The sequence below is a fragment of the Scyliorhinus torazame genome, chromosome 9, assembly GCF_047496885.1.
Source record: "Scyliorhinus torazame isolate Kashiwa2021f chromosome 9, sScyTor2.1, whole genome shotgun sequence".
Taxonomy (NCBI): Eukaryota; Metazoa; Chordata; class Chondrichthyes; order Carcharhiniformes; family Scyliorhinidae; genus Scyliorhinus; species Scyliorhinus torazame.
Window position 1 is genome coordinate 19,419,833 of NC_092715.1, and position 13,079 is coordinate 19,432,911.

General features: G+C 48.3%; 1 protein-coding gene and 1 long non-coding RNA gene across 2 annotated transcripts in view; one reads left to right on the plus strand and one right to left on the minus strand.

Moving 5' to 3' along the window:
* The window catches only part of LOC140429090 (dual specificity testis-specific protein kinase 2-like), a 352,368-nt gene that overhangs the window by 34,096 nt on the left and 305,193 nt on the right, over window positions 1–13,079 (minus strand). The window contains exons 6-7 of the mRNA XM_072515654.1: window positions 9,066–9,156; window positions 6,997–7,080 (exon numbers count right to left, since the gene is read on the minus strand). Of these exons, the coding sequence (XP_072371755.1) occupies window positions 6,997–7,080; window positions 9,066–9,156 (175 nt within the window). The remainder of the gene's footprint in view (window positions 1–6,996; window positions 7,081–9,065; window positions 9,157–13,079) is intronic.
* Window positions 1–13,079, plus strand: part of LOC140429091 (uncharacterized) — a 66,276-nt gene that overhangs the window by 32,542 nt on the left and 20,655 nt on the right. Inside the window, exon 2 of the long non-coding RNA XR_011948982.1 lies at window positions 9,093–9,183. This is a non-coding gene — a long non-coding RNA (uncharacterized lncRNA). The remainder of the gene's footprint in view (window positions 1–9,092; window positions 9,184–13,079) is intronic.

Consider the following 13,079-nt stretch of genomic DNA (forward strand, 5'->3'; position numbering starts at 1 on the left):
GTGGTAAAAGGGCCAATTATGGACCTAAATAAGGATACACGCATGGAACCAGACGGCATGGATGAGATATTAAATGAATATTTTGCGTCTGTTTTTACCAATAAAGAAGATGCTACCCCAGTTCAGGGAGACCAACCATTGCACATTTTACGGGACCTCACATCAGAGTCCGCTGTCCCGTGTCCCAGGCAGCAAGGTCCGGGAAGATGCTTTTCCTGTAATTCGGACCTTTGAAATGAAATGGAAATCGCTTATTGTCACAAGTAGGCTTCAAATGAAGTTACTGTGAAAAAAACCCTAGTCGCCACACTCCGGCGCCTGTTCGGGGAGGATGTTACGGGAATCGAACCGTGCTGCTGGCCTGCCTTGGTCTGCTTTCAAAGCCAGCGATTTAGCCCAGTGTGCTAAACCAGCCCCTGTTGATCTTTATGCATGCACAATACTCACTCACCGCAGTCCAGCACCCCCCCCCCCCCCCCCCCCCCCCACCATTCATACAGATCCCAATAGCAGGCTGTACTTTCATTTTTAATCGCTCACCCTGTCCTGCACTATAAAAATAAAGTCTGAGGACGGTTTTAAGTGGGGAAACATTTTTTCACCCGGAGGGTGGTTGGAGTCTGGAACAAGCTTCCCGAGAGGGCGGTGGAGGCAGGTCCAATCGAGATACTCCAAAGGAAATTGGAGTGCTATCTGAAGTGAAAGAATGTGCAAGGTTGCGGGGAGAAGGCAGGGGGGTGGGACTGGGTGGAATGCTCCTTCCGAGAGCCAGTGCAGACTTGATGGGCTGAATGGCCTCCTTCTGCAATGTAAAGATTCTGTAAAGCCCCCCACCAGAGATTTGAGCATGTAACCCAGGTTGGCATTTGACTACAGTACTGAGGGAGCTCTCTGAAGTGAACATAAAACATCCGGTGGCATTTGAAGAACAGGAGAATATGCCAGAAACCTGGCCGACATTGGTCTGTCAACCGCACATCACTTTGGGATATCCTGACTATGTGAAGGCCGCTACATAAATGCAATTTATTTTCAGGCTCCTAAAACACTCTTGGATGGGAAAGATTCTTAAAAGAGATACACAAAGGAGGTAGTTTACAAGATGGCTCTGCTGGGAGCCTGTCACAATGGCATAGGCAGTAGCCAGGTCTGTCCGACAATCGTACAGGACTGGACAGAGCTCAGGCTAGCCCTGCAATGTAGGCCAAGTCTGAACGAGTGAATCACAATGCAGGTTATTTACTGAAAGGGATATCTTTTTTTTAAAAATAGGGAACGGGAGTGGGAAGTGGAGCAGTGCAGCGACACAGTGCGTGTTCATACAGATCGAACATTCCATGTCACCAGCTCCCATCCTCAGCATTTCTGGTTTAATCCAGAAAAAGGGTGTCGAACTGGAATGCACTGACAAACACTGCATTCTTTTTGTAAAATGAAAAACAAGATCTGTGAGAGACAACTGTACCTGCTGTAAATTCCATGCTTCACACTCATACTGTGTGCAGTTCCCCAGCTGCACTTTGTTCAGTGCCAGCTTGCGAGCACCCTGGGCAGAAGATTGAGTATTTCATTGGTCACTTGATTCAGCTCAACGCGTTATCAGTCCAGTGAATGCACTGGCAGGAGCAAAAGTCACAATAAAGCCCTTGGAAGAAAAATATCACAAAGGGAACTGAATCCATGGCACATAAACGGGGCGGCAGGGTGGCACAGTGGTTAGCACCGCTGCCTCACAGCTCCAGGGACCCGCGTTCAATTCCGACCTCGGGTGACCGTGTGTGGAGTTTGCTCTTTCCCCCCGTGCCTGCATGGGTTTCGTCCGGGCGCTCCGGTTTCTCCCATGGTGCCCAAATGTGCAGGTTAGGTGGATTGGCCGTGCAAAATTGCCCCTTAGTGCCCAATGGTTAGGTGGGGTTACGGGGATATGGTGGAGGCATTGGCTTAGATAGGGTGCTCTTTAAATGGCTGGTGCCTACTCGATGGGCCGAATGGCCTCCTTCTGCGCTGTAAATTCTGTGATTTTCTAGTGCGTACACCAGATGCTCAATTAACCATGGCCCTGTGCAAATCAGAATAACAGTTGCCCATTTGTAGAGGAGGGTGACATTAGTGAAGGGAAGTGTTGTGTACTCAAGTGACACTATTGGCTGGTGAAATGCCACGTGATTCGCAGTGACATCGGCAAAGCATTTCGTGGGCTTCCGGGGAGTTCACCATCTCAACCTGTAGAAGCAACACCTCCAGAGCTGAGCGCGTCATCCAGAATGGCAGTTCACTCAATTACAAAAGGAAATTAGAGCAAAGAAAGAAGGCATGGAAAAATGTGGTATGTAAATTCAAGGAAAACGCAATGGTATTTTATATATATATATATATAAAGAACAGGAGTTTAACTAAAGGTAAGTAGGACCTATTAGAGACCAAACAGGCAATCTTTGAGTGGCAGCAGAAGATGTGGATATGTTTTTTTTTTTTTAATTTAAGAGTACCCAATTCATTTTTTCCAATTAAGGGGCAATTTAGCATGGTCAATCCACCTGCCCTGCACATCTTTGGGTTGTGGGGGTGAGACCCACGCAGACACGGGGAGAATGTGCAAACTCCACACGGACAGTGACCCAGAGCCGGGATCGAATCTGGGACCTCGGCGCCGTGGGGCAGCACGGTAGCATGGTGGTTAGCACAATTGCTTCACAGCTCCAGGGTCCCAGGTTCGATTCCCCGCTGGGTCACTGTCTGTGCGGAGTCTGCACGTTCTCCCCGTGTCTGCGTGGGTTTCCTCCGGGTGCTCCGGTTTCCTCCCACAGTCCAAAGATGTGAAGGTTAGGTGGATTGGCCAAGCTAAATTGGCCTTAGTGTCTAAAATTGCCCTTAGTGCTGGGTGGGGTTACTGGGTTATGGGGATAGGGTGGAGGTGTGGACTTGGGTCGGGTGCTCTTTCCCAGAGCCGGTGCAGACTCGATGGGCTGAATGGCCTCCTTCTGCACTGTTAATTCTATGTAACCACTGCGCCACCGTACTGCCCTTGTGGGTATGGGTCTCAATGAACCACTTTGCATCCACCATCACAAAAGAGGGGGATGATATGGACATTGTAGTTAAGGAGGAGGAGTGTGAAATATTGGATGGTACAAACAGGAAACATTAAGGGGTTTAGCATCTTTGATTACATGCCCAAATGACATGTAGCCAAGGCCGAGAGGGAAGGGAGGAAATAGCACAAGCTGGGCTATCATTTTCCAATCTGCTTTGGCTACCAGCAAAGCTGGAGGCTGTGAATGTTGTACTGTTGTTTAAGAAGGAAGGAAGAGACAGACCACATAATTACAGGCCACTCAACCTAACTTTGGTGGTGGGTAAGTTATCGGAAAGCACTCTGAGGGACAGTATAAATTGTCATTTAGAGAGGCATGGACTAATGAAGGACAGTCAGCACGGATTTGTTCAGCAAAGGTCCTTCGTGATAAGACTTGACTGAATATTTTGAGGAGGTTCAATGAGGGTAGAACTTTCAATGTCGTCCATATGGATTTTAGCAAGATCTTTGACAAGGTCCCTAATGGTAGACTGGTAAGAGAAGTGAAAGTCCAGTTGGATTGAAGGAAAAAGGGCTATTTGGATCAAAAAGTGGAAGGAAGCAAAGGTTCAACAGGGGTTTTTGTAATCAGAAAGCTCTTCCAGTATGATTCTGCAGGAGTCAGTACGAAGTCCCTTACTTTTCATGGTATACATGGCAATGGTTTGAACTTAAATGTAGGCGGTATTATGAAGAAGCTTGCAGATACTGCTACCACATGAGGGAGAAAGCTGAAAACAGCCAGGAAGATGTTAATGGACTGGGCAGGAAAGAGGTGATGAATTTGGAGAGGGCAAACAATGTAATTCTGAGGCGTGCAGAGGGATCTTGGAGTTCATGTCCACCAATGCCTGAAGGTAGCAGGACTGGTAGATAAGGGGCGGGATTCTCGGTCGGCCACCACCGGAATCGGGAAAGACGATTGGGCGGAGAATAGCTTCAGACGGCAAAATCGCGGCAGGCACCGGTTTCACGCCAAATCGCGATTCAAAGTCGCGGTTCGCCGCCGCGCGGAGTTTAAACGGCATTTGCACCTTATTAGTCGGCCCACTCGCAATTCCCCGCCTCTGATGGTTCCCAGCAGCGCGGTCCACGTGTACTCTCAAAAATCGTGAACCTGGCCTGGTGGCTGCTGAGAGGAGGAGGAGGAGGTAGGACACGGAGAGGAGCGACCACTGGCCCAGGCACTGGACGTGCTGGCTGGGGTGGCAGGGTAGGTGGCCCTGCCAGGGCCGGGGGGAACAAGCCAGGCTGCCGGGCTGACCCCACTGCCATGGGACTGGGGCGGTGCCCAGGCAGCCACAGATTTGCGCCCATAGATCGGGAAGTTATGCTGAAACTGTATAAAATGCTAGTTAGGCCAGAACGAGAGTTCTGTGTAAGGTTCTGGCCACTGCAAAACTAGAAGGTTGTGAGAGAGATATTCATAGAATCCCTACAGTGCAGAAGGAGGCCATTCAGCCCATCGAGTCTACACCGACCCTCAGAGAGCACCCTACCTAGGCCGATTCCCTCGGCCTGTCCCTGTAACCCCGTCTAACCTGCACATCTTTGGACTGTGGGAGGAAACCCACGGAGACACGGAGAACGTGCAGACTCTGCACAGGCAGTGACCCAAGCCGGGAATTTGAACCCGGGTCCCTGGTGCTGTGAGGCAGCAGTGCTAACCACTGTGCCGCCACCTTGATAAAGGTGCTACCAGGAATGGAGAATTTTTACGATGGGCAAAGATTGAATCGGCTGGGTTGTTTTCCTCGGTACAGGGGTGTATAAAATGAGGAGTCCAAATAGATTGAACAGAATCTATTTCCCTGAGCAGAGAGGTCAATAACCAAGGGACATAGACTGAAATGTATTGGTGGGATCCATAAGGTGTATGAAGTCTTATATAAAACTCTGGTTCATCCTCTGAGAGAAACAAAAAGCATTGCTTTGCTCAAATGTCTATAAAGCATCAGGAACATTTCAATGTGACTCATTCTGTTTCCAGCACTTTGAGACAGGTGAAAGAAATGTCGAAAGTTGGAAAAGGCATTAAGCTGTATCAATGAAGCAGGATAAAGGCAGTGGGCTATAATGTTGAAGGCAATACTGGTGGTGAGCTGCACCTTTAAGGTGGATACAGCACAGTGAGCTGGACCATCGATACAAGGTGGTGAGCCGTATCATCAAAGCTGACACTGATGCGATGAGCTGTACAGGCAGGAATGGTCAGGCAGTGAATGTCCCCGTCACTGCAATCTCTTCAAACCCGACAAACATCGAACATCCCTGCTGTCCTCCAGCGATGGCCAGCCCCAGGAAACAATTCAGTGAAACCCATCACCACAGAGCTTCTGAGCACAATCTTTGACTGTTCCATAGCAACAAAAACTACAGGTCAGACACAAGTCACAGATACCCTGATAGAATATGTGGTTCTGAGGGAGCATTATTGACCTGAAATTTAAACTCTCTTCATGGATCTTGCCTGACCTTCCGAGCATTTATCACGTTCTCTGGGTTTGATTTCCAGCATCACTTTTGGATTAGTGACGGAATATATACCGCACCCGTGTAGCTCTGCTTCATGCTCAGTGACAGCCACTGTCAGGTTCATTGTAACAGGTTACTGCGAACAATTTTGTAAAATCCAGCCTTCCACCTTGTACCTTCTGTAAACTTGAACTGATTGCAAACTTCCTGCCTAAAGTTTGACTAGCACCAAGTCATGTTCACCCATTACCCTGTGCTTGCTGAATCACTCTTGGTCCAGCAAACGCTTGATTTTACAATTCCCACCCTATCAAGGAACAAAGAACAATACAGCACAGGAACAGGCCCTTCGGCCCCCCAAGCCTGCACCGATCACATGTCCTATCTAGACCAACCTGTTTCCTTCTATACCCAGTCTGTTCATGTGTCTATCCAGATAAGTCTTAAAGGTCACTAACGTATCTGCCTCAACCGCCTCACTTGACGGTGCATTCCAGGCCACCACCGCCCTCTGTGTAAAAAAACCTCCCTCGCACATCTCCACTGAACCTTTCCCCCCTCACCTAGACCTTATGCCCCCTTGTAATTGTCATTTCCGCCCTGGGAAAAAGCCCCCAACTGTTCACCCTATCTGTACCCCTAATAATTTTATAAACATCTATCAGGTCGCCCCTCAGCCTCCGTCTCTCTAGGGAGAACAATCCCAGTTTATTCAATCTCTCCTCATAGCTAATACCCTCCATACCAGGCAACATCCTGGTAAACCTTTTCTGTACTCTCTCCAAAGCCTCCACGTCCTTCTGGTAGTGTGGTGACCAGAATTGGACACAGTATTCCAAATGTGGCCTAACCAACATTCTATATAATTGTAACATAATTTTCGAGCTTTTATACTCTGTACCCCGTCCTATGAAGGCAAGCATGCCATATGCTTTCTTTTATCGCTTATCGTTTAAGGGTTCATCCGTGTAACCTCCTCCAACCCTCCCAAGGTCTCTGCATTTCACCAATTTTAATAATAATAATAATTGCTTCTTGTCACAAGTAGGCTTCAATGAAGTTACTGTGAAAAGCCCCTAGTCGTCACTTTCCGGCGCCTGTTCGGGGAGGCCGGTAGGGGAATTGCACCCGCGCTGCTGGCCTTGTTCTGCATTACAAGCCAGCTGTTTAGCCCACTCCGCTGAACCAGCCTCGTATATTTTGGCCTCTTGCACATCCTCGATTCCCTTTGCTCCACCATTCAGCGGCCGGGGCCCTAAGCTCAGACATTGCCTCCCTAAACCTCTCTGTGACGCCCCTTAAAACGCACATCTTTGAACAAGATTTTGGCACCTGTCTTAATAGCTCTTGTTGTCTCTTAGCGAAATGTTGTCTGATTATGCTGCTACACAGTGCTTTGGGGCATTTTGCCATGTTATAGGTGCTATATAAATGCAGCTTGTTACCTCTGTGCGGGGCAGGTAGTCTGGATCGGCCGGTATGCGGGCGATGATCTCACACAGAATGATGCCGTAAGCGAAGATGTCTGTCTGAGATAGGGGCATATTGCAAACAGAATGATCAAAGGGAGATCTTGGAGTCTGCTTACTTAACATCACCTTAATCTTGTTGCTGTCTTACACAAAGTTTCAACTTAACCAGCTGTCTTTTGGATAACATTGGAAATTAAGTTTATACTTAGTCCCTATCAGGCCCTATCCCCACCCTTGTCAATGCCAATCATCAGTGTCACACTTTTACTCCTTTTTAAAGTGGAAATGTTCCATTCATTTACAAGGATATAAAGCAAAACAAATTCAATTGTTAAATTTACTTCTTGGAATTTTCAACCTTAAAACTATACCCAGATTTAGAGAGGTCACTGCAATCTGCTCTGGGGTATAAATAGGGTCATTCAATCTGCATGAGAACCAAGGGAAAGACAGACACTGCTACACGACTGGGAGAGAACTGGACAGTCTGTTCTAGAAACCGGAGAGGGTCAGGCAGTCCGTTCTAGAAACCAGAGAGGGTCAGGCAGTCTATTCCGGAAACCAGAGAAGGCCAGACAGTCTGTTCTAGAAACTGGAGAGGGTCAGACAGTCTGTTCCAGAAACCAGAGAGGGCCAGGCAGTCTGTTTCAGAAACTAGAGAGGCCCAGACAGTCTGTTCTTGAAACCAGAGAGGGCCAGCCAGTCTGTTCTAGAAACCAGAAAGGGCCAGACAGTCCATTCCAGAAACCACAGAGGGCCAGGCAGTCTGTTCTAGAAACCAGAAAGGGCCAGACAGTCCATTCCAGAAACCACAGAGGGCCAGGCAGTCTGTTCTAGAAACTGGTGAGGGACAGCCAGTCTGTTCTAGAAACCAGAGAGGCCCAGTCACTCTGTTCCAGAAACCATAGAGGGCCAGGCAGTCTGTTCCAGAAACCAGAGAAGGCCAGGCAATCTGGTCCAGAAACCATAGAGGGCCAGGCAATTTGTTCTAGAAACCAGAGAGGGCCAGCCAGTCTGTTCTAGAAACCAGAGAGGCCCAGTCAGTCTTCCAGAAACCAGAGATGGTCAGGCAGTCTGTTCTAAAAACTGGAGAGTCCACAACAGTATGTTCCAGAAACCAGAGGGGTCCAGACAGTCTGTTACATAAACTGGAGAGAGCCAGACAGTCTGCTCCAAAAACCGGAGAGAGCCAGACAGTCTGCTCCAGAAACCAGAAAGGGTCAGACAGTCTGTTCCAAAAACTGGAGTGAGCCATACAGTCTGCTCTAGAAACCAGAGGGGATCAGCCAGTCTATTCCATAAACTGGAGAGGGCCATTCAGTATGCTCCAGAAACCAGAAAGGGCCAACAGATTACGCTAGAAACCGGAGAGGGTCAGACAGTCTGTTCTAGAAACTTGAGAGGGTCAGACAGTCTGTTCTAGAAACCAGTGAAGGTCAGACAATCTGTTCCAAAAACTGGAGAGAGACAGACAGTCTGTTCTAGAAACTAGAGATGGCCAGACATTATGTTCTAGAAACGGGAAAGGGCCAGACAGTCTGTTCGAGAAACTGCAGAGTGCCACACAGTCTGTTCGAGAAACTGCAGAGGGCCAGCCAGTCTGTTCGAGAAACTGCAGAGGGCCAGACAGTCTATTCGGGAAACTGCAGAGGGCCAGACAGTCTGTTCAGGAAACTGCAGAGGGCCAGACAGTCTGTTCCAGAACCTGGAGAGGGCCAGACAAGCCCTTTGGGTATTGGCGAGTCCTGCGGTTGGTGACGTGGGGGTAATGGAGCACAGACAAACTCCCTGATTGTGTTATAAACAGCATGACTATCTCGGACTCAGAGGAACAGCCTTACTCACTCCGCGAGGGGGTGCGTTATAAACGGTATTGCGTTTGTTCACTCACGATTACCTGAAGTCCTTTGGGATGTTTGCAAGAGATGTGACCAAGCTCAATTTAAGAACCAGTTCTATCCTTCCCTTACTCCGTGCGGGATGGGGTAAATGAAGGTTATTGGGAAAGTGACCGCGTAGTCCGTCTGTGTGCCTGGCTTTACCTTCTCATCGTATAACTCTCCTCTCAGGATCTCCGGAGCCATCCAGTACGGCGATCCAACCACTGCCAAGGGCTCCTTCTCCCCATCGCCACTGGGACAGATCACAGAATAGCAGCAGGTGAGCACTTCGTCCTTCCAAACTGACCAATTGAGATCAACTTCTGCACACTTAATAAATTTGGAAAGCAGATATAGATCTAAGTACAACACATCATTCTATGGGTACATGAAGAATGTTCATGTATGTCAGATAAGTCCTGCTTGTTACCTCTTCGTTCTTTGATATAAGCAGACCAACCACACCCAAGGATTGGTGAAACAATAATTCTTTATTTGAAAATAAGACGATATATAGATAGATTTATTAGGAGATTAAATACAATACATCTGACCTCTACCCTGCTGCTTGCAGATTGCCTGCAAATCGTGAGACGACTGCATCATATCCTGCCACATTGCTAATGATTCACAGCAGTTTCATAGAATTTACAGTGCAGAACGGGACCATTCGGCCCATCGAGTCTGCACCGGCCCTTGGAAAGTGCACCCCATTTAAGCCCACACCTCCACCCTATCCCTGTAACCCCACCTAACCTTTTGGACACTAAGGGCAATTTAGCACGGCCAATCCACCTAACCTGCACATCTTTGGACTGTGGGAGGAAACCGGAGCACCCGGAGGAAACCCACGCAGACACGGGGAGAACGTGCAGACTCCACACAGACAGTGACCCAGGCCGGAATTGAACCCGGGACCCTGGAGCTGTGAGGCAGCAGTGCTAACCACTGTGCCAACGTGCCGTCCTATGTTTAAGTTACATATCAGCATATCACAACAACCCCTTTTTTCGAAGTTAAAGGATTACCTCTAAAGAATCAAAATATTTACCTAGGAAAGCAAAAGGAAATCTCATTGCATCGAATGCACTTTAACACAGGGCAATAGATTTACATGGTTTGCTTTCTTTCCGGCTTTAGTTGTGTCTGCGTGGGTAACTTCATTGCAGTATTAATGTAAGCCTACTTGAACAATAATAAAGATCATTATTATTATTCTTGTGCTTGATATGATCAAGTTAGGTGGATTGGCCATGATAAATTGCTCCTTAGTCTCCAGGGATGTGCAGGTTAGGTCACGGGGATAGGGCGGAGTAGATGGGGGAGTTGACACGGGCGAGATCTTCTTTCGAAGGGTTGGTGAAGACTCGATGGGCTGAATGGCCTCCTTCGGCACTGAAGGGATTTCTATGACCTTGGTTCTGGCCATATGGTAACGATTTCTGCTGGGTTCCAGGTACCATCAGTTGGGTGGTGGACTCAAACGTTCTGACCAAAGTCCATGTTCATTTGGGTTGGGTGATTAATTACCCGCAAGCAGCTCATGAACACCTTTCACCTTCCCCTGTTTTTCGAGTAATGCAACAAGTCTTCCTGGGCGTATCGATGAATGGTGACTGGGGAGACTTTTCCGGCAAATACCAATTCCACATTGGTTCTGTGGTGTGTTTGCAAGGTTGGAATGGGCACATGCAGTTAAACAGTAACGTATAGCCTGTCGGCTGATGATCTGTAGAGAGGGGTGATCTTCTCCCTGTGTACTCCCAGGGTTTCCAATGTTGCTGCTTGTGGTCTGTGGTCCCCATCATTGTCTTGATGTCATGATGGTGACCAAGGACAGATCCTTGCATGACAGAAAACCTGCAATCACTGGTCCTGTGGTGTCTACAATCCAAGTTACCTGGAGTGACCAGGGTGAGTTTTTGTCCCCACACTGGAGTGTAATGGATCCCAGGGATAGAATCTCGCAGCTATTGTACGCGGTGAATTTGACACTGGTTAGTTGGATCATCGCTTGCAACGCCAATGTGCAAACTGAAAGGATATTTCCACCTGCCCAGTTTTACATATGGATTATGCTAACCGTTCATCTGGGCACATATAATCTGACGGTGGCAAAGATACCTCTGTGCCACTACATTCTTTAATGTTCACCATGATGATTGTGTCGATGGTCTGCTCATCCTCATCGTCTAACCGTTTTGATATTTGGTGGATCTTGCCTTGACGCAGTTTGTTGCGCGCTCTTGCTTGCACCTGTCTGGCCTCTGTGACTTCTCATGACTTTGAACCACTTGTCCCAGCCGTTGCTTTCTGCATTGGCTCTTCCAATGAATTCTAGAGCCTCGTATACGTCTGAATTCCTCGGTGCATGTGCGAGGCCAGATCACTCGCACTGTTTACTATGCTTGCCTGTATTCCCTATCGTGTCAATGGTGTGCTAACTGTGGAGAGCCTCTAGACTCTGTTCCACCCAATAGTCTGTCTTTGCACTAGTGTCCGATTTGTAGCAGCACTTCCACGGTGTGATGTTTGTGTTGGCTCAAGAGGTCCTTTTGGGACGCTTGCATTGGGGTAGATGCTATGGGAGGCTTGATTATTCTGTCCACACTCTCAGTTGCCATGAAGTTGCAATCGCACCCCGTGGGCGGGATTTTCCACCTCAGCCCAACAGCGTATTGTAGAATCATAGAATCCCTACAGTGGAGAAGGAGGCCCTTTGGCCCATCGAGTCTGCGCCGATCCTCCGAAAGACCACCCCACCGAAGGCCAATCCCCGCCCAATCCCCAGAAACCCACCTAACCTTTTGTATATTAAGGGGCAATTTATCAGGGCCAATCCACCTAACCTGCACATCTTTGGACTGTGGGAGGAAACCGGAGCGCCCGGAGGAAACCCACGCAGAAAAGGGGAAAACGTGCAGACTCCGCACAGACAGTGACCCAAGCCGGGAATCGAAGAAGAACGTACAGTGCCGAAGGAGGCCATTCGGCCCATCGAGTCTGCACCGACCCACTTTAAGCCCTCACTTCCACCCTATCCCCGTAACCGAATAACCCCTCCTAACCTTTTTAGACACTGAGGGCAATTTTGCATGTCCAATCCACCTAACCTGCACATCTTTGGACTGTGGGAGGGAACCGGAGCACCCGGAGGAAACCCACGCAGACACGGGGAGAACGTGCAGACTCCACCCAGACAGGGACCCAAGCTGGGACCTTGGCGCTGTGAGGCAACAGTGCTAACCACTGTGTTACCGTGATGTTTTCCCTGGGTGGAGGCGACCAGCCAGTGTCTAGTGGCAAAATCGTCAGGTCCCACTGATGTCAATGGCGTTTTGCGTGGCTCTGCCACGGGGCAACCCGCTGCAGGGGGGTCACCATTGACAGGACCAGAAGATCCCCTCGGCAAGAAGGGCCAGATTGTAGCCCCTTGTCTCTGCATTTGCTTATGGATAGATCAGCTGTTACCCGAAAGATAGGAATTTTTCTAAAGTTGAGATTCACTTGTAATTAATGTTCAAGCATTGATCAGATTTTATCTGGATTTTTAAGATGGTCATTGAGCAGACCTGAAGTGTTCCATCTGTGGAGATCTTAATTTCTTTTAGCAATTTTAAATTCAATGCTTCTTCGTCTGGATCAGAAATATTGAAGTCTAGAAATCACAGCTTGACATATTGTCAGAACAGAGTCACTTCAGATAGAGATCCATTGTTTTACAATCTGTTGGAAATTGTGTGGTCACCTTTTTGCAGGATTTTTAATGCTATCTGGAATTTTTCACCACAATCAGGTTTCCTCCAGCCTTTTTAGAATTAATTTATCTCTGAGTTGCAGTACCTTTAGTGTCCACTGCCTCTGCCAGTCAGAGGATACTGCCTGACTGCGACGGTGGCGCTGTGGAGCTCGTTCGGATTTCCCCTGTGTTTCGCCCCAAGCTCCGCCCGCAAAACAGTGATTTTGGCGGGCAAAGGGTTGCAGATCTCAAGTGAAAGCAAGCAGTGAAAAACGTTTTTTTTTTTTTAATGACGGGCTTTTTCTGCCTGTTACTGGATGAATTTGTTTCTCTCGCCCAATCTGCAGCAGGTTTACTTCCCCAGAAGCAGCAATAATGGACTCTCTCCTGTTCATCTGCTCGCACAGTGAAACCCTCCTGACTCTGCAATTAAGTTT